Source organism: Typopeltis vanoorti, chromosome 5, assembly GCF_054136105.1.
Source record: "Typopeltis vanoorti isolate ZY-2024b chromosome 5, IOZ_Tvanoo_1.0, whole genome shotgun sequence".
NCBI lineage: Eukaryota > Metazoa > Arthropoda > Arachnida > Uropygi > Thelyphonidae > Typopeltis > Typopeltis vanoorti.
In genome coordinates, this window is record NC_143553.1 from 16004630 (window position 1) to 16025602 (window position 20973).

General features: G+C 35.8%; 1 protein-coding gene across 1 annotated transcript in view; it reads left to right on the forward strand.

The window, feature by feature from the left end:
* Window positions 1-20973, forward strand: part of LOC150106244 (uncharacterized) — a 43748-nt gene that overhangs the window by 10701 nt on the left and 12074 nt on the right. The window contains exons 2-4 of the mRNA XM_090392264.1: window positions 1960-2056; window positions 9513-9637; window positions 18233-18359. Coding sequence (XP_090248390.1) covers window positions 1960-2056; window positions 9513-9637; window positions 18233-18359 — 349 coding nt within the window. The remainder of the gene's footprint in view (window positions 1-1959; window positions 2057-9512; window positions 9638-18232; window positions 18360-20973) is intronic.

Genomic DNA, 20973 nt, shown 5'->3' on the forward strand with positions numbered 1-20973 from the left:
AAAATTTTCAAGTTTAGGCGTTAAAATTAAAAAGTATTCCATTTACCATTCGCCAGTGAGTCATTTTTCGTTTGTTTCTAACAAATCGAAGCTTCGTTAAATTTTGGAGTTGTGAATTACCGGATTGCCTTCCGGTAAATGGGGAAGAAACTTTGAGAGGCCAAGTATCATTATGTAAGCATGAATATAAAATGAACAATTCCTTATGTAAATATGAATTAAAGAATAATACATTGTTAAAGAGGAATCTTTTTGGCCTTTTAAATGGCAGAGTCGTTGATACAATTCCAAATATTCAGGGTGGGACCAATACTAATATGATGAGGACCACAAATTCTCGAAATCCTAGAGAGACCAAATATGTAACTTTTCGTACTGGAAGCCCACTTCAGGGCTTCCAGTAAGCAGAGTAGAATTCTTCTTTCCTAAATTTCATGAGAAACATTGGGAGTTCGTAAATCTTTCCACCTCGTCCATATTTTCGCTATTGGTCTTAGTTCAGTAAAACTATTTCTCTCCCATACTGCTTAAGTGAATCTGTTTGTGTATTGTTAGGAAGGAACGCCGAGCTTTCTCTTCCATTGTGAGTTTTGTTCCATTCCAGAACTGCACGAGAGATTTCTTGATCTTTCATCAAGAAAAATTTTATGCTCTGATTTCCAAGTTAGCTTTTTTTGCTGATTTCACAATATCATGCATCACTACACTTTAGACCTCATCTATGTTCCAAGACCTGCAATTCTTATAAATACGGAAATCCACAGATTTTGTTCACATCTGGACGCTGTCAGAGCAAATATTTGTAGTGCGATCGTTGATTCACATTCCGGGTAAAGAGACATCGTTCAGTTTTGATGCAATAACGAGCTGCAGGCTCAGAAAAGTCCTCTGAAAAGCAAGATTTTTGACTGAGTTAAGAATCGTACTTTGCAAATGGTTACAATTTCAAGTTATACTGTATATGTACTCGCAATGGCAACTTATTCCCCCCCCCTCAATTTCTCCAGGCTTAGTATTGTGGATAACTGCCGCTCCCCTTTAATGGAGTGATTGAAATATTTTAGCTCTTCTTGTTTTATTACTATGACATAATTTATTTAAATTAATAACATATTATGTAAATAGCATGATTCGTGTTCTTTTTTTTTTGCTATTTAAATGAATATTCTCACTGATGCTTTTCTCTGAGTTCATAAAAGGAGAGGCATTATTTTCTCCTCCTTTTTGCTATAGTAACTGCTTAATTCTTTACTATTCGATCTCAAGAGAGACTCGATGTAGCATTTATAATACAAATAGGTTGTATGTATACGCAGTTTATGCCACAGCCATGGGGAGTTGACTGTTGCATGAACCGTATATATATATATATATATATATATATATATATATATTGTGTGAGAGAAGGGAGGGGGTATTTACTAACTTCTCTCACTCTCTCCGAGTGGCTGAAACTCTTAAATTCAAAATAAAAAGAAAACACCTGAAGTTAACTCCAAATATAGCGTGCAAACAGGTTTGTATCCCAAGATATCTAAAATATAACTGAATCTCTTAAATCACCCTTTTCACTCATTAAACCCACATTACCTCTTCAAAACAACCTTGCCTTGTATGAAAGCTTCTGGAGAAATAACTAAAACCATATCAGCAGTTACAAATCACTTAATCAGAATGAGTCTGATATCCTAAATAAAACAAACTTTACGAGGTCCATTCGATATGAATGCAGGTTGGTTTGCTAAGAGTTTAATTTCGATGTTTTCTCGAATTTCTCAAAACTCTTGAGTTTTAACCACTCGGAAGGTGTGAGAGGAGTAAATGTATATACTCTCCCATCCACTCATCCACACAATATGAACGGTTTCTAGTATTACTATTTAGAAACATAGCTAAATAGTTAAACAGTATTTAAATATATCATCGAGAATTTCATTCTAGTGCATGACTTTTTTCCAGGGGTATGGAAGGCAGAAGCTGCTCCCTGTAATCTTACGGCCTGCGGTTTAAACATCACTCAACTGCAGCATGACATAAATCTGGATACTTTGTGCCAGTAAGTAAATAGATGAACCAACAAAATAATTCATAAAATGTTTATTATTATTATTATTATTATTATTATCTTTTTTTGCGTTAAAATATGCGACTGATGATCACTTTTGCCTATGGAATGTTTACACGTTTGAAATTTTTTCTTGCTTACTGCAGCGATTTCCAGTCTGTATGTGGCTGAATCCGATATCGCCAGAATATTTTCTTTGCAATAATTCAAGAATCACTTTTGATAAGCTTTCCTTTCTTTTCATATGCGATACTGCAACTCTAGAACTAATCGAATATTGCAAAAATAATCAAATGGTGTGTGATTGTATGAGCACTCCCATTTGGAATTTATATTACATAAAAATGAATGCAAACTGAATATAGTTCATTAAAGATACCAAGCTATTTTAAATTTAATCCATTTCCTAAGTAAGCAAACAGACAAGGAAGTCAAGTTTGCGCCTGCAAGTAGTGCAAGTCTGGGTGAACCCGCACGTAGTGCAAGTCTTAGGCAACTCGTGGTAAAGGTGGAATAAGTTCTGATCACTATTCTTGGTATTTACTCTTAATGCAAAGCACATCTCCTTGAGGAGATGTATGATGCTATGCATTAAAGGCAAGGGGCCACTACCCAGACCGGTTTCGACCTTTATTGAGGTTTCATCAGTGGGAGTCAGGCTTAGAAATACTAAGGTTTAAGTAATAAAGAGCTTATAAATATAAATATTTTTCCAAAACAAGTTACCATAAGGTGCTTTGACCTTATTAAATAAAAATGTCAGTAATCAATAAAAATCATCCTGAGCAGGGAAAACTCTAGTCTCAACCTTAAGCTTCTTGTCACGACCAGAGGGGACAAGAGCTAAAGAGCAGGACTTCTCTACATTAATAGAAAGGCCTCGAATAGAGAAAAAGTCAACTGCCCGGTCAAGCAGTTCCTGCAAGCTTGACCGGGCAGTTGACTTTAGCTTAACCTTACAAGCTTAACCTTAGTAGAGACTACTAGAATAAGATCGTCCTCAAAGGCCATAGTATTAAAGGAAGAAGAGCCTAGAGAGTAGCTTATATGGCTAGGAAGAGAGTGGAGAAACTCATCTATGACGCACTTAAAGAAAAGGGGAGATAGAGGATCACCCTGGCGAACACCCCGCACTGTAGGAATAGAAGTCGCACGGGACCCTGTAGTGATAGTGATGGAGCTACCCAAGTATAGCTCCATAACATAGGAATCACTAAGTCTGGCTTACGCAAACCCACTGAAGTCCTATAATGTGGTTCCAGGCTACGAGAATAAGATCGTCCTCAAAGACCATAGCATTAAAGGAAGAAGCGTCTATAGAGTAGCCTATATGGCTAGGAAGAGAGTGAAGAAACTCATCTTCTTTTGACTCTATTTAAGAAAGTTAATTGCTGTGGTAACACTGCATACAATTTGGTGAACATTGTTACCAGTTCATTTAACCAGTTGTTCCATCTCGTGGTCAACTGATTACATGAACTGATAATAATAATTATATTCGTATGGGGTTTCCCCTTTCTCCCTTGTCCCTTTGTGGGGGTGGGTTGAGCCCTCCTAATGAGAGATTAAGTATGTATTTTATGGCTATATATTGGCGTGTGTTCACGGGGCCGGTTTGCGTGTCCTCAGGGTAGAAAAATCCCGTACCTTCCTATGAGACCGGCTAACTCATCTTTATTCGAAAGAGATCAGATGAAGGTTCCTCACGTCATGGACGGGAATTGAACCCATGTCTTTCCGACCAAAGGGCTTTGTCTATATCGCCTGAGCTACGGAGGCTTTACATGCACTGGTAATAGTGTTAACTGACTTTTTGAACGTCTAATTCTTGAATATGTTTTGTGGTTCCTGTAGTATCAATCCAACTAGGCAGAGCATTGCTAAATGATGATTGCAATCTCGATCTCACACTGAAGATGTCATCCTATTAAAGTTGTGTATCTTCTTTGGAGAATCATCTTCTGTAATAAAGTTGTCTAAAACCTTGTAAGTAGCCTCCAGGATTTAAATGGATGTAATCCAAGAATAAACATACAGTATATTAAAAGCAGTGGTGGTCCTCTAGCAAAAACAAAGCAACAAATCTCATTTTCAGTAGGCATCTTTTAGTTGATAAACACTGTAGTGCTTAAAAGTGCTTTTCACTTTCGAAAACATTTTTGAATTTTTTTCATTATTTAATTTTCATTATATTTCATTATATTCATGTGGCCCACCGTAAACAATAATAGTACAATGAGTGAATGAAGGACAGAAAGTGCTGTTGAATGCTTTTCGATTGCAGGTAGAGGGAACCACTGACGCTGTTAGCCCATTCCACAAATGGCTACAGCACACGTAAAACAATAAAGAAGAGTAAATTTGACTGTAAACTAGTGGTGAATGGTTGAAGTAAAGGTGATAACGACTTTTGAGAAGAGAGATGGAATTATAGATTTCAGCTCAGATCAGTTTCAAACATTGTTGTGGATATATTGGTAGAACATTATTTGTGTGTCAGAATGTTAAGAATCACTAAGAGAATTGTTAATCGATCCGACTGTTGTATGTGGAAAAGCATCGAGGATTTCTAAACATATCTGATTTTCGGATCGTACTAAATATGTGAGTAATACTTGTTTACAGTACTGATGTTTGACATTGGAGTGTAGATAGTTACTCAGGAGAAAAGCCTGCGATCTGAAGTACGAAAGGTAAACCGGCTGGTTTTGGGTGCTATACGTTTATGCGAGAGGGCATTTTTGAAATACTATCACTTTTGGAAGCGAGATCTCTTTATGACTGACTGCCACGTTGGAAGTGAACGTAAGATCAAGTGGGGAGACGTTTTTTTTTTTTTTTTCTGTGAATAATATAGAACTGAGCTTTGGAACAGTTAAAATTGACTGGTTTACATTTCCACGAGGAAGAATTGTATAGAAAATGGTATGTTCTTGCAGTCTGAAAACCCGGTTTCAGGAATGAGAATTTCAAATTATCGCAACTTGGCAACACTCTGCAGATACAGTGGATAGTAACAGAAAGCAGACCATTGATAAGAGTAGTAAAAGAACAGAATGTTTGAGAACTTGGCATTAGAAAATAAAAACACATCTATCATACAGCGTGAGAGAGAGAGAGAGAGCGGGAGAGAGAGAGAGAGAGAGAGAATTGGACGTCTAGTTACAAAATGCAGAAGTGGAATGAATACAACAGTAGAATGGACGTTGCTCAAAAGAAGTTCTATTCTTGTACAAAGGCCATCGAAACATTAAGAACTGGATCACTTCAAATACTTCCATAGCGTTTCTCCAGAGGCTAATAACATTCGCACTTCATAAAGTGCTGTCGTCGAATTCATAATAGCCATTTCGGAAGAAGTAACATAGGAGTCGATTACTTCTATAGTTGGAAGGCACGGTTTATGACATGCCTATTTTTGGCATTCGTTAGTCATGGACTAATTCTAAGCTGTAGAATATACGCGTGTGCAATAAGAAAGTTTTAAATAGGCGACATAAGATACAAGTGCTTCGTTGTTTTTGTTTGGAATCACGGCCTAAGCAGCTTAGGCTGTAATATCAGCGTATATCTGTTGATTGCACGTGTACTTCTGGCTGGTTTACATGCTTTACAAGATGAAGTCACGAAAGGAGGAAAACCTTTCCACCATGCATGAGACCGGCTAATTCACCTTCAGTTGAAAAGTTTATATTCTTACATTCTGAAATGAATTACGTTAATAAGAAATGTCAAACGTATAGTTAGGGATAAGAAATATGCTTAATCTATCTCTATGAAGGTTCTTTGCATCCCAGATGGTATTTCAACCCTAGCCTTTCCAACCGAAGGACGTCGCCGATACAGTCTGAACTACAGACGGTCATAGATATAAGCTCGGGTGCACCAATTGTCGAGACAAACGAGGAATCACATCAAGATCAGAAGAATTTTCGTACTTGTAAAGGATGCTTACGATTTTTAAATCTCATGTTAGCAGAAGGTCAATGAAGGCATTGAGGGAAGGTGCTGAATATATTATATATACTCAATACTTCCCTCCTCCAACTCTTCCATCTATTTAGGACATTGAGGAGAAGTATGATGCCAGGTGGTTGCATGTCTTTTGATGATGTTGCAGGAGAACCGATTGGCCATAGGATGGAAGGAAATGCTAATACGCAAAGCAGAGACCACGGTTTAGTTTGCTTTACGCTTTCTCGTTGAAAGTAAAAGCCTAGTAGATGTACTCATAGAAGGACATTAGATCTGAAATTAAGGATCTGTGCCATCATGAAATATGCCATCACCATAGTCACTCCGTTAAAAAAAAAACTCGAATCATATTATGTAATTCAAAAATTTTGTATTTGATTCACTTTGTTTTCAGATATAGTCTTTAGATATAGCCTTTTTTCCTCCTATGTAGTCTTCATATGTAGGATGGACTTTCTGGAAGTATCCACTTCCAATAGACTTCACCCATATTACGAGTTCACCTCCCTACCACGATGAGGTTCAGGTAGGATTAGTGGAGGAGAAATTGGTAACTGAACATAGAAAATATATTAAATAAAGAAATATCCTCGACTGGATTTTGTAATTCTTTTTTTTTTTTCTGGAGATAATGTGTACTTTTTTTGTATTCATCATCATCAAATTCCTGATATGTACCTTCAAGGAATGTAATATTATAATATTACATGAAAATTTCATGTTATTACTAACTTCCTATCAATAAATCCTCCACATCAATCTGTTACCTCAGGATTTTAATTATGTCAGATCTTATATTATTTCGGTCTTCTAAGTCACTTCGGACTGATCAGTCCTCCTATATATATTGGTATTTCTCTAGTTTTTTGTTTTTTTTTCTGATGCCGTCCTGGCATCAAGCACCTGTTTTGACAACCTTTCTTTTCATATTGTGTACAATTAACTATATCGCCCATGATCAGCTCTGTTCATGCATTCGAAGGATAAAAATTTCTGTTTCCTTCATAATATCTCATTTTAATATGATGCCAACTGCTTATTCACGTAATTTTTCTCAGAATTCTCACATCTGCGATCACAAACCTTTGATCAACTGTTTTATTTCTAACCCAGCTCTTAGATCCATAAGTTAAAACTGGTTTGAAAATACAACTAGTTTAGTGTTTTAACTAATTTCTTAGACACTTATTCAGTTGTCTCTACCACACTTCTTTAGTTATTCTGTTGTTCATTTCCATATTTAATTTGACCTCTTCACTAAAAATCGTGACTCAATAGACGAAATATTTTATGTGTTCTTTAGGTTCTCCATACATCATGGTCTTTGTCTTCTTATTGCTGATTTTCATACCGAATTTACTGCAACTGTTATTCAGTTTAGTTAAGGATCCTGCGCATTTCTACTGGAATATTTGAGTACAGCAACTGCATAAAGTCAAAAGTTGAGTTGAATATCTCTAATTTTGATGTCAGGCTTGATGCCATTATCTAGATAAATTATTTCCACTCTTATCTAAATAAGAGTGGAGATAATTTGTACTTGGTTTCACACCTGTTTTAACATCCATCTATCTTTCTGTACTACCTAACCTCTTCCTTATATCTGAAATACAGACTATATGTTGATCAATATAATGTCTCAAAATTAGATCATATAATTGTAGCGTTTTCAACGACTTTTCTCTGGGACTTTGTCAAATGCCTTTTCAAAATCTGCAAAATTTAAGTTCATATCTTTGTTACATTCAGAGATCATTGCCATGGTGTTATAACTTTTTATTTCAGAGTGAAAATCTGATCCTATCAACCTCTATTTGACCTCCAGCTTATTTTTTTAAAGTTTTTGATTCTACGATTTTTCTTAACTTATCAAGAAATGCATAAATCTTACCTGAAACAAATATATATACAGGCTGGTTCAAAATTCCACGTACAAACTTTGAGGGGAGATAGAGGACATCAAATTCAACCGTATTCACATAGGAAAGCATGACCGGAAACGCAACCGGAAGATACTAACAGGGACACAGAGATACAGAAATAACACAGTAAGTAGTGTAAAAAACATTATTAAGCGTAACTGAACAGTTCAATAGTAGTTGGATACATAATATGGTCTGACATCAGGTGCTCAAAGTTAGGACCATTAGCAGTGATACACGCCTGACACACGACGCATTGATTGCCGCACATTTTCGAAAATACCTGGAGTTTCCCGGATATTAGCAGCGGCGATGGTGATGCTTGCTACGAGGTCCATGCCAGAGGCAACAGGCGTTTCTCACACCATGGCTTTAAGGGTCCCCCAAAAGAAAGAAATCAATGCTCGATAAATCAGGTGAGCTTGGGGGCCATGAGACGGGTCCACTCCGCCCAATCCATCGAGCCTCAAAGGACCTGTCCAAATACCGACACACAGAAATGCCAAAATGGGCTGGAGCGGTCGTGTTGGAACCACATCTGCGGACGCTCAGTCATTGGAACATTGTTCAGTAAATCCGGTAGAACTTCTTCCAGAAAGGTCCGATACTTCTGGGAGTCCAGTCTGGGTGGTCACAGGTATGGGCCGACTAAACAGTCAGCGACGATATCTGCCCATACATTAATGGCGATGCGTTGTTGTGCAGCATGTGATCGCACAGCGTGTGGGTTCTCATGGCCCCACACATGAGCTTTGTGGTGATTGAAGACCTCTTCGCGAGAAAATAAAGCTTCATCCGTAAACAAAACACAAGTTGAAAAATCCAGGTCTACGGCACTTTTCTGCAGAAACCACTGCGCGAATTCTACACCTTGAGGATAATCTTCGGCCATCGGTAACTGGACCCGTTGCAGATGAAATGGATGTAAGGACTCGGAGTGCAAAACGCGCAATACACTGGATCGAGATACTCCTATGGCAACGGCACCTGTGCTTGTATCTGGATTATTGTCCATCGCATGCAACACCTCCTCTTCCATGGCGGGATTTCGCGTCGATCGTGGCCGCTCACTATCATGCCTGCGATCCCTGAATGATCCATAGTCACACAAATTCTGATGCAAATACGCAAACATTTGATGATGCGGTACACGTCTGTTTGGGAACTTTCGCGATACATTCGTACAGTGGCTCGTCCATTACCGTCAGCTAGCCCTTAAACGAGGTGCATGTCTGCCATTCTCAGCGTTCATAAAACGACGCATGTTCTTCGTACGACGTCGAAAGCTTGAATGAGGAAGCCACACTTGCTCACCTGGAGCGCTGGCGAACAGCGGCACCTCACTTTCGGGTGGCGTTTTCGGTCATGCTTTCCTATGTGAATATGGTTGATTTTGATGTTCTCTACCTCCCCTCAAAGTTTGTACGTGGAATTTTGAATCACCCTGTAATTTATTATTGTTTCTGTAGCAATTATTAAAGACACTGAACCTAGAATTATAACGGCTTGTAGGTTCAAACTTCGTAAACTTTTTTTTTTATTTCCTTTAGGATAATTCCTAATTCAATGACCTGCTTAGAAGACTGCATTTTTAGCGGCTCACTTAGCAGCGAGATGATGACACTGAAATCTTTAGTGAACATGATTCGCAAGATGTGCATCTTACCTAAAAGTGGTAAGTACAAACTCTCTATAAATCTCTGTATGAACGACAGCAGTTTGCGATTATTTCATAGGAAAAGAATTGAGATCTTTATATCGCTTGAATATCATTTAACCTTTTTAATTGTCCAACTTCAGCTGTTATCATGAAATGAAACTACAGAATAATTCATAGAAACTGAATTGTACCTTTCTCGACATATTAAACACCACCTCATTGAGGAATTAAAAGTTTGTATTCAAAAGTGTTTAACATATCAAGAAACTTTGAGTTTATTGCATTCAAATACTTCTGTTAGGTGTTCATGATTAACGCCTCATCAAATCAAGTGTGAGCAATTCGCAGATTGCGTGTATTCTCCTGCCGATTTTGCCAGTTTAGCGCTTAGAAAAATGTTTCCGGGAGAAAACCTCGCCACATCGTTATGAGGCCATTTAAAATAGCAGCATAATAATCCATTATTTTTGTGTGTCTGCCTCAGAAGCAATATACGACGAACTCCTATAATTGCTTTTGTTTTCACTTCTACTTTACGCCATTTTGCATGATGCTGACATCTGCCGTTATAGATGAATAATTGTATGATCTATGGCCATACGTTTATATTTTCAAAATAGCATCACTTTTGGGAGAAGCGAATTTCTGTGAAAGCGTTTTTAGTTTGCTCATTTTCAGTTCACGTTGTATTTTGCATAACCTGGCTTGAACATTTCTTCCTTTAATGAGACAATGGGTTCATTGAATGCATTAAATTACGAATAATTAAGGTAGTAATAAAAATAAGATTAATTTTTCACTTGTTAAGAAAGTAAATTATTTTAGGCAGAAAATTACGTTCTTGTTTTAACCACCGTATCGGCCTTGAAGTGCTTTCACATCACTAAATATTTGGGTGCAAAATGTTCATTGAAATTGAAACAAGTAGTTCATTTTATATATTTCATGTATAAGACGGTTTCGGTGGCATTAGCTCAAGCAAGAGCAAACAAAAGTTTGCAGGTGAAATATCTTCACGGCACGGTTGCTAGCATATATCGCCTATTGACTTCATATCGGGTTCTCATTTATTTCTGAATTGAACCTGGCATAATAACTCATGCCAGGTTCAATTCAGAATCATTCTAAACCTCACTAATTGATCTGAAAGAATTTCTCTTCACTGAGAATAGTCAGCAGGGATTCCATCAACGGAGATTGTTCCAAACTTTGCCGGTGCTGGTTTTTAGCACCGGCAGCAGCAGGTAAAAACGCATAAAACAGGGCAGATCTCTTTAGCCAATGGGAACCGGGTAGGTACGTATAGGATCTACACCACAGTTTAGTATCCATTGGGATAGAGTGATTAAGAACACAACAGGATTTACACGCTGAATATACAAACAGTTAAGTTAAATTAAATCAATGTGACATTCTAAGTATGTTGTTTTTTTCGACCAAAAAACTAATGCAATAAAAAATAACTAGCACTGAGTTTATGGGTCGTAATGATTTAATAAACCTACTAGTTTCGCCTCTTAAGCCAGTGGCTTCATCTGGATTGGGATGAACACCCAAATATACAACAAGCGATAAATAAGAATCATTACATCACTAAAAAATACCGAATGTGTAGAAACCGTTGCACAAGAATACAAGTACAACAGAAACACGTGGAGCGTGGATGTTGGCACATGGTCAGTCATTGTTCAGCAGGTACGTCGATAGTTTGCAGAAAAATTAAAGGCTGATGTGTTTAAACGAACTAATGAGTGCCTTGCAAATGTCACACAAAATCATCCCTTGGTTTCTGTTTAGAGTGGATTGTGAGTGGATTATCATTGTAGCCTCTTTGATGTTGCGGCAGCTGAAGCTGCCTTCCATGTACGGCATGGAGCTCTTATCCCAGTCAGTGTGGAAGAAATGGAATGCCAGGTCTGAGCTGTCTTCTCTGTTGTTATTGACGTCTCCAATACACTCCTTTTGTCTTATTTCTAAACTTCTCGATGTTTGCCCTATGTAATTGTGGCCACAAGAACATGGAATATTGTATACTCCAGGATGTTTGTTGAAAAGGTTGTGGTCCTTGGACGATGATGGGCTTGAAGGCCACTCTAATGTCATAAGATTTCAGGAAATTTGCAATTTTTAGCGAACGTTCGCCAATAACAGGGATGGAATTTGAGGCTCTGTAATGAATGTCACTGATCTGTTGTGGAGAGGGATTAGAAAGTAGTATACTTTGTAATAGGCTTAGTAGTATAAGTATACTTAGTAGTATTATTTTTAGGATATCCATTGCTGATCAACAGTTAGAGAATATAACGTAATTCTTCTGTTAGTGTTCCTTCATCTCTTGTAATATAGATCGCCCTCTTTTTTGTGAAATATGGCGCAACGAGGAGAAATGTTGAAAACAACCTGTATGAGGTGGTTTGCGGTACACACCAAGAGAAATGCCTTCGTCTGCTTTTTCTTCGTAATTAGAACGTCTCGAAAAGGTAATTTTCCTTCATTTTCAAGTTCTAAAGTGAATTTGATTTTATGGTTAAAGGAGTTAATAGATGCAGGAAAATCGTGTAACTCAGCCATACTCTGTGTCTCCATATTATGAATATGTCGTCTCTCCACCGAAGTGACGGTTAAGATTTGTAGTGAACAAGACATCATTTTGAAACTATTTAATGAATAAATCCGAAACAAGGAGAAGGTAGAGGGCTTCCCAGTGCAAGGCCTGAAAGTTGTTTGTAGATTTTCCCATTCCATCGAAAAAAAATTGATTCGAAACAGTGTTTATAGAGTTGAGAGATGTTCTGAGGGAACAGATTATCTATAAGTACCATAACTTCCTCCAGAGAAACATTTCTGAATAAAGATACAATATTCAGACTAGCTAGAATGTTCGTTGGTGAGATAGAAATTTCTCCTAGTTTTCCTACAAAGTATTGCGTAATTTTGATGTAGGCATCCGTGTGTCTAATGTGCTCCTTTAGAAGATTAACAAGATGTTTTGATAACAATTAAATAGGCGAGCTAATACCATCTACGATCGGTCGAAGAGAAATATTAGTCTTTTGTACTTTGGGTGTTCCATATAAACGTGGAGTTAAGGGATGCATGGATTTCAATTTTTTTCTTGAGATCCGTAGGCCATGTAGTCATGTTGCGTAAAAGGTTATTGGTTTCTACGTGGTTTGTCCAAGTAAGGTCATAACCTAATGGAGAATAAGTAGAGGTGTCAGAAAGTAAAATTTAAATTTTGGACATATATTCCGTCGTATTCCAGATCGCAGTTGAATTGTTTATCAGCCTTAACTGCTATAACATCTTTATTCTTCTTTAAATTTGAAAGTGCTCTTTTTTCCTAAGGAGCTGATATTCTTTTTAGGAGGACGAGAGGAGAATAGCAGTCTTTAATCTAATGCCATTAGCAACAGGTTCAGGTAGAAATTAAAAGACCTTTTCTATTGCACATAATATCTATTTTAGGAATGTACTCTGCGACCCAAAATTGAACCCTTTCTTCAAGATGCTAGCTTCTGCTGATGACAACTTGGGATCCAAAAAGTTAAATTCGCTAAAAAATTGCAAACCTCCTGAAATCTAATGACATTAGAGTGGCCTTCAAGCCCATTCATGACAGTACGAAATCTGTTACGTTCGTCCAAGGACCACACTATTTTCAACAAACACCCTAGAGTATACAGTATTCCATGATCTTGTGGCCACACCACAATTAGACAGGGCAAACATCGAGAAGTTTAAAAATAAGACAAGAGAAGCATATTGGAGACGTCAATAACAACAGAGAAGACAGCTCAGACCTGGCATTCCATTTCTTCCACACTGACTGGGATAAGAGCTCCATGCCGTACATGGAAGACAGCTTCAGCTGCCGCAACATCAAAGAGGCTACAATGGTAATCCACTCACAAGCCACTCTTAACAGAAACCAAGGGATGATTTTGTGTGGCATTTGCAAAGCACTCATTAGATCTTTAAACACATCAGCCATTACGTTTTCTGCAAACTATCAGACGTACCTGCTGAACAATAACTGATCATGTGCCAGCATCCACGCTCTATGTGTTTCAGTTGTACTTGTATTCTCGTGTAACGGTTCCTACACATTTGGTGTTTTTTAGTGATGTAATGATTCTTATTTATCGCTTGTTGTATATTTGTATGTTCATCCTAACCCAGATGAAACCACTAGCTTAAGTGGCGAAACTAGTAGGTTTATTAAATTATTATGACCCATAAACCCAGTGTTAGTTATTTTTATTACAATGTGACATTCGTACATATTCTGTATGCAAAATGGTATTCCCGCGTCATTAAAATATTCTGGATTTGGTGTGACTGTAGAAAGTTTTTTTTTTCATTTGGTTAAAATTCAACTATATTAAACAATAAAATCCACTTAAAAGAATAGATTTATCAGAACAAATGTTATCCTCTATGCTTCTTGCTTTATATGAGCACATATGCAAGTAGATTTCATTAGTCGATTCAGTTTTACTAATATCATTAGGGACTGTAGTTTAGAAGGACTTGAGAATTTGTAGTTTTTAAGTTAGCAAACTACATACTTAATTAAAGCAGAATTCTTTTAGGATGCTTTTCATTTTGTAAAAGGCAAGGGTTAGTCTCTGGATAGAGACTAACTTTCAGGTTCTCCACTTGCTTCTAATTTTTCTAGAGTAGCCACTATACATCTGAAATTCATTTCACTCAGCGAACACACTTCTCTCGTCTTCGTGCTTTCCCTACGCTTCCTGGTATATCATATGCCTATATACGCGTGTGTTCACGCGCCGATCTGCCTGTTCTGGGAGGAGGGGGGTATAGTGATCAGAGCTTACTCCACCTTTACCACGAGTTGCCTCAGACCTGAAAATACTTCAGATGCAAACTTGACTTACCTGCTTGTTTGTTTACTTGGAAAAAAGGATTAAAATCAAGTCTTATAAAATTGTTTGGTATCTTTAACGTATAGGATACTGAAGGTAAAAAATTTTCTATATATATATATATATGTATATATATTGTTCATATTTTACTTCATCTGTGTTATTTTTATCAGGGGCAGATGGAAAACCAGCGTTGCAGTCTTATATGCCGAGAAGGCACGGAAAGAAGTGATGAGGATGATGATGATAATGATGATATATATTAGTTTTCTGTTTTGTTATTTTTATTTATTTTTTTAATGTTTTTGAAATAATATTTGAAAAGAGTACACATTTCGATACAGTTTGACCACGAGCTAGTGTATTATGCACGCTAACTGCGCGTGTTTGTTCTTCTGGCCCTTTTACCTATTTTACGAGATGAAAAACCAGTTTCTGGAGAAGAAACTCTACCACTGCCACATGAGACCAGCTAACTTTGCAAAATGCCTAATTTATTTTCTTCTCTGCATATTTCCCATAATGTTAATTACGCTCTGAAATCCGCTAAAAGCTTGAAATTAAGAAGGATGTCTGTTGTCTTTCCCAAATCGCAGACAAAAAACTCTTATTGGCTGATGAATACGTGTACTTCTCCGAACAGATAAGCAGTGTCTTGATTATGAAGGTGCTCAATTAAGATGCAAAGGGCAGCGTATTTTATTTCTAAAGTATAGTTCTCATCTCTGCTTAATAGTGTTTCTTGGTTGTGGTGCCATAAATATAAAGAAATAAACAACTGGTGTTCTTTTTTTGAAATCGGATGCCAGCAACATTAAGTAATCAAGCACTTCGCATTTCTAATGCAGATTTCAATTTATACACATGTTCTAGTTTGTGTGAAAGGATTGGTTGATTCATATAAAATTCAAATTGACAAAGACCAAAGAGCACAAGCAAGAGTCATGATTTGGATTCATAACTCCCTTTCAAAACAGTTAAAACATTATCAATTGTGGAATGAAAGAATAATAGAAGCTAGAATAAAAATAGATAGAGGCTATTTCACAATAATTGGTTTATATGCCCCAGAAGAAGGAAGAGAACAGTATAATATTGATTTTTATAATCAGCTACAAAACATATATAATAAAATAAATAAAAATGATTACGTAATTTTAGCAGGAGACTTAAATGCAGGAATTGGAAACACGAAAATTAATAATAATATAGGAATACATGGAGAACACACTCTAAACAGGAATGATAAAAAATTGATTGGCTTTGTAGTTTATAATAACCTAAAAATAATGAATTCCTTCTATAAACATAAAGATATACATAAATATACTTGGGCAGCAAGAGGATGGAAATCAATATTAGATTATTTTCTATTAAATGAAAAGACATCAACATTTTCACTAGATGTCAGAGTTCACAGAGGATATGAAATAAGCAGTGACCACTTCCTTGATAAAATAAAATTAAGATTACCACCTAAATGGCTACAACTAACAAGATCAGCAAGAAAATTTGAAACATTTGTTTATAAAACTAGACTATTGAATGACACAAATTCAATAAAATATAGAATTAACCAGTATCTAGATAAAATAAAACAAAATGAAGAAAGAGAAATAGAATGGCTTAATATAAAAACGATACTAAATGCTGCAACAAATGAAAGCATAGGAAAGACCAAAAAATTCAATAAAAGGAAAAAACTGAAGATCTGGGATGATACAATGAAAGAAATAATCAAAGAGAAAATAGAAGCCTATCACAAATGGTTAAGCAGTAAAAGATTAGAAGATGAAATCTTCTAAAAAGAATAAGAGCCATAACTAAAAGAGAAGTTAGAAAAAGACATACAGAATAATGGAACAAATTTGTTTCTAATTTAGAACATGATTTATATAAAATAAGACCCAATGTATATACGATTTTGAAACACTTAAATGCAGATACCAAAGAAAACATAAAATTAAACACCGAATTGAAATTAGAAGAATTTCTAAATTACTACACAGAATTGTGGACAGACAAATATTTTAAAAAAGACAACTGGCAAACAATTAACGAAAATAAAAAGGAAATAACTAAAGAAGAATTAGAAATCAGTCTGAAAGAAAAAGAAACGGAAAATCACCTGGAGAAGATAATCTAGGTTCAGAACTGTATACATACGCAGGAACAAGATTCAAAGAAAGACTCTTATTATTTTTAAATAAAATTTGCTCAACTGGTATCCCCGCAATACGATGGAAAAAAGCAATTGTGATTCCTATCTTTAAAAAAGGTAATAGAGATGACCCTAAAAACTATAGAGGTATCAGCATACTAAATTCCTGTTACAAAATATATAGCAGATATATTTTGTAACAGTCCGAAAACTTTATTTTAAAAGTACAGAATGGATTTAGAAAAGGACGATCATGTATAGTCCTGGCCTTTTTCCTACAATTAATAATAGAGAAAAGAAGAGAATACAATTTAGAAACACATATTGCATTTACTGACTTTGAAAAAGCATTTGACAAAGTTAAAAGAAACAAATTATTTAACATATTAAAAGAAAGACAAATATCAAATAATATCCTAAAAGCTATCACAAGTATATATGAAAATAATCAAATACAAATAAGATTAAATCACGAGCTATCATATACGAGAGAGATAACCCAAGGGATCCGACAGGGATGTCCCCTCTCAGCAACTCTTTTTAATATTTCCTTAAATGAAATAATAATAAAATGGAATAAAAATTTACATCAAGGAATTAAACTTTCTCCTACAGTGAACTTAAACACTCTCCTCTTTCCCGGCGATCAAATAATAATTACAAATTCTGAAGATAACTTACAGAAAGCTATTTTAGATCTAAATGAGATATCCAAAGATTATGGTATGATAATATCAACAGAAAAATCAAAATCTATGGCCTTTAAAGGACAAAATCCAGCAAGAACTAAAATAGTAATAGATAACAAGATCTTAGAACAGGCAAATTCATTTAACTACCTAGGATGAACGATCACATATGAAAATGAAAAAGATATAAACGTAAAAATCGCAAAATATTTACAAATAACAGGTATAATTAACTCTATATTTAAACCAAACCTAGTTCAAAACCAAACCAGACTAAAAGTATACAATACCTTAGCCCTACCAGTCTTAATGTATGGAAGCGAAATCTGGACAATAAAACAAAAAGACAAACAAAGATTAACAACAGCAGAAATTAAGTTTATGAGAAAAACTGCAAAGTATACCTTATTGGATCACAAAAGAAACGAAGAAATTATGAAAGAATTAAACCAAGAACCAGAAATAGAAAAAGATTAAAAAATAGAACATAAATGGATGGAAAACGTTCAAAGAATGAAAACAGAAAGATTACCAAAACAAGCCTTAAAGTACAAGCCATTAGGAAAACGAAAACCAGGTCGTCCTCTTGAACGATTCAACGATGACTTCTAAGGCCAGAACAGGCCATGCTAGTCCTAAAACCTTGATACGCATGATGATGATGATGATATAAAATTCAATGAAAAGCTTATTTTCATGACTAATTAAATAATCTCTATTTTCAGTGTTTTTCAATCCACGAACTAACGGCATATAAAATTTTAATATTAATAAAATTATGTACTAAAGTTGAAATTAATCTGGTATGAACGGCATCAACTTGTTTGAGAAATCTAATTATATTTTTTTTTTTTTTTGTTATATTTAGGGCATTACTTGGAGAGCATCAAATGCCTGTTCCACAACAGACGTAAGCTGCAATCGTGTATATTCTCCGCTGAAACATTTGAATTTCATGGCATATTTGGAGATGGAGGAAAATATACATTGTGTTGGTAAGTATCATTTATGCACTCCTCTATTTTCTTCCTCCCATGTTGTGGGAGGAGGTAAGAATATGGGACGTACACTAGTAGGAGAATGCAGTATGGGAGTCCACGAGCTCTGGTACATCTTAAGAAAAATGTAAAGAGCTATACACGCCGAAATGATAGACAGAGAACCAATTTAACATTGTCATTTCTCCGGATTTCTTTGTCGTTAGAATGGTTTTTTTACTAAATGTGGCATGCCAGTGGTAAAGGTATAAAAAGTTAAAGATTTTTCCTATGATTTTTTAAAAATATTCTCATACCTTAGAAAAACTAGATCGTATGAAATCTCACCTCAATAAAACTTGTAAGTTTTTTTTGTTGTTGTTCTTTAATTTCCAAAATAATTTTCAAAATTATATTTTATAACATAATTATGAACAATATTCTTCCACAATTTTATCAGGATTAGTGTCCACCAGAGAGATTGCCATTTAAATGTTGAAATTTATGTAAAATTATTTACCAGTAGGATGCACTGATTCTATTCTCTTATGTTAAATTTTTTTTCTTAAATATATTGATTAAAAATAGTAATACCGTCGCTGTTAATTAGCAGGATATCTTCTTGCTTATGTCACTCCTTTGGACAAATGCTATGGAAGAGTTTGAGTAATCTCGAGTTATTATTCTTGATACCTTTAAGGTATTTGAATGGGTTTGGTACTAAGACCTATTAAATAAGTTCCCATTATGTTACTGTGGTTTGTCTTTTGCAATTTCATTTTCCAGCTTTCAGTCTGAATGCGTGTATTTGGGTCGGATCTTCAGCTCCAGCTTTACGACTAAAGGCGAGGTTCTTAAAAAGCTGTTTCTTTCACCGACACTGTCATCTTTCGATATATCAACGATCTCCTTTGATTACTTCTAAACCCACCATACCGTCTTTCTTCTGATAATACACTGCACTCCTTTGAGAAACCTTTAACGACACAATTCTGAAAAACTTCCAGGATATCAATTTTTACAACCCTAAAATTCGGATCTCCAAAGCACATTTCAATAAAGTTCTGATAAACTAATTTCCATGTTAGTGAATTAGATGTTAATTGCAGAAAAAACTTTCTTCCAGTCTCACTTGTGACAGCGCCCAAATATCTGTACAGCATATGACTTCTTTCCTTCTGAAAACTTTATCATCCAGTCTTTCTTGGCATAAACATACTGCAAATAATATTGCCTCTTCAAAATAAAAAAAAAGGTTTTCCCTTTTTCTAAAGGCATTACTTTTTCTTTTCTCTGAAGAGCTATAAACGCTATACAAATTTGTTCTTATTCGAATGATATTCTTACACACAACATGGTTCCCTTAAGGGCTTCCTAAAACTGCTTGACTTGGTACACAGAATCTAGTAAAGGTAGTAACTTGAACCAGTTCACCCGGCTCTCTCTTCCAGACTGTTCAGTTTTTTCCGGTTACATTTTATATGAACGAGTACATATTTTCAGTTTATCAAAATCTTTATCAAGACTGGCCTCAGTAATTCCGCCGTTCTCTGTAAATCTGTTAAATCGTGAAACAGACTATTATCGTAAAGCAGTTTTAGGAAGCCCTTAAGGGAACCATGTTGTGTGTAAGAATATCATTCGAATAAGAACGAATTTGTATAGCGTTTATAGCTCTTCAGAGAAAAGAAAAAGTAATGACTTTAGAAAAAGGGAAAACCTTTTTTTTTATTTTGAAGAGGCAATACTGACCGCCAATCGATTTCCATAAGTTAATGGCAAATAATTTAGTCGTTTTGAATAAATAAGTAAAACCTCGAATGCTTTTTTACTCTCCAGAGGGAGCTGGCAGTACTCTTTTAGCACTAACTTATGGAAATCGATTGGCGGTCAGTCTCTGCCCTCAGTCCTCACCAGCATTTGGGTACCTTGCTAGCGATGATTTGTAGACTTACAAGAGCACGATAACTACTCTCCTCTCGCGTTCCCAATGGAACTGATATCATTGCCTGATCTAGCATAAGTCCTAGAGGTGTTTTTTTTTCTGAGTTGTGGTATTGTTCCAAGTTTGTCGGATAAAAGAGCCTACTTGTTTGTATCAAAGACCGACTGATCTGTGACCTGCTGATAAAAGGGCTGGAATATATTTCTCCTCCTGTCTTCGACTAGAATGAAACCTACGGCATTTCTGCCTGTTTAGTGTTATGACAATCAGAACAAGATTACACAAGCCACTGTTTGTTTTGCATTAAGGTGTAAATATATTTCCTTTTTTTTTTCAATTCTTTGGTTAAATTCGATTTTTTTAGGACTTCAGATTTGAATATTATTTCCTTCTTCCGTTTAGCTTGGAAAACATTTCACAATGTAAAAGACAGTTCAACATGCGCGTATTGAATTTTGTTTTACAATGAAAGAGAAGTCTTTAAGTGAAAATAGATGCAGGTTTGTGATCCATCAGCAAGAAAACTAGGGGTAAGAGTGTTCTTTACAGCTTGCTATTCAACTTCAGTTTAGTTACGACTTACTGAAATACTGAGTTTTGAAAATCATTTTCTGGTGCATACGGTACATATCTTAGACGAACAGTTCCTCGACACCTGGAAAGGTCATGTCGTGCTCATCTCCTGAT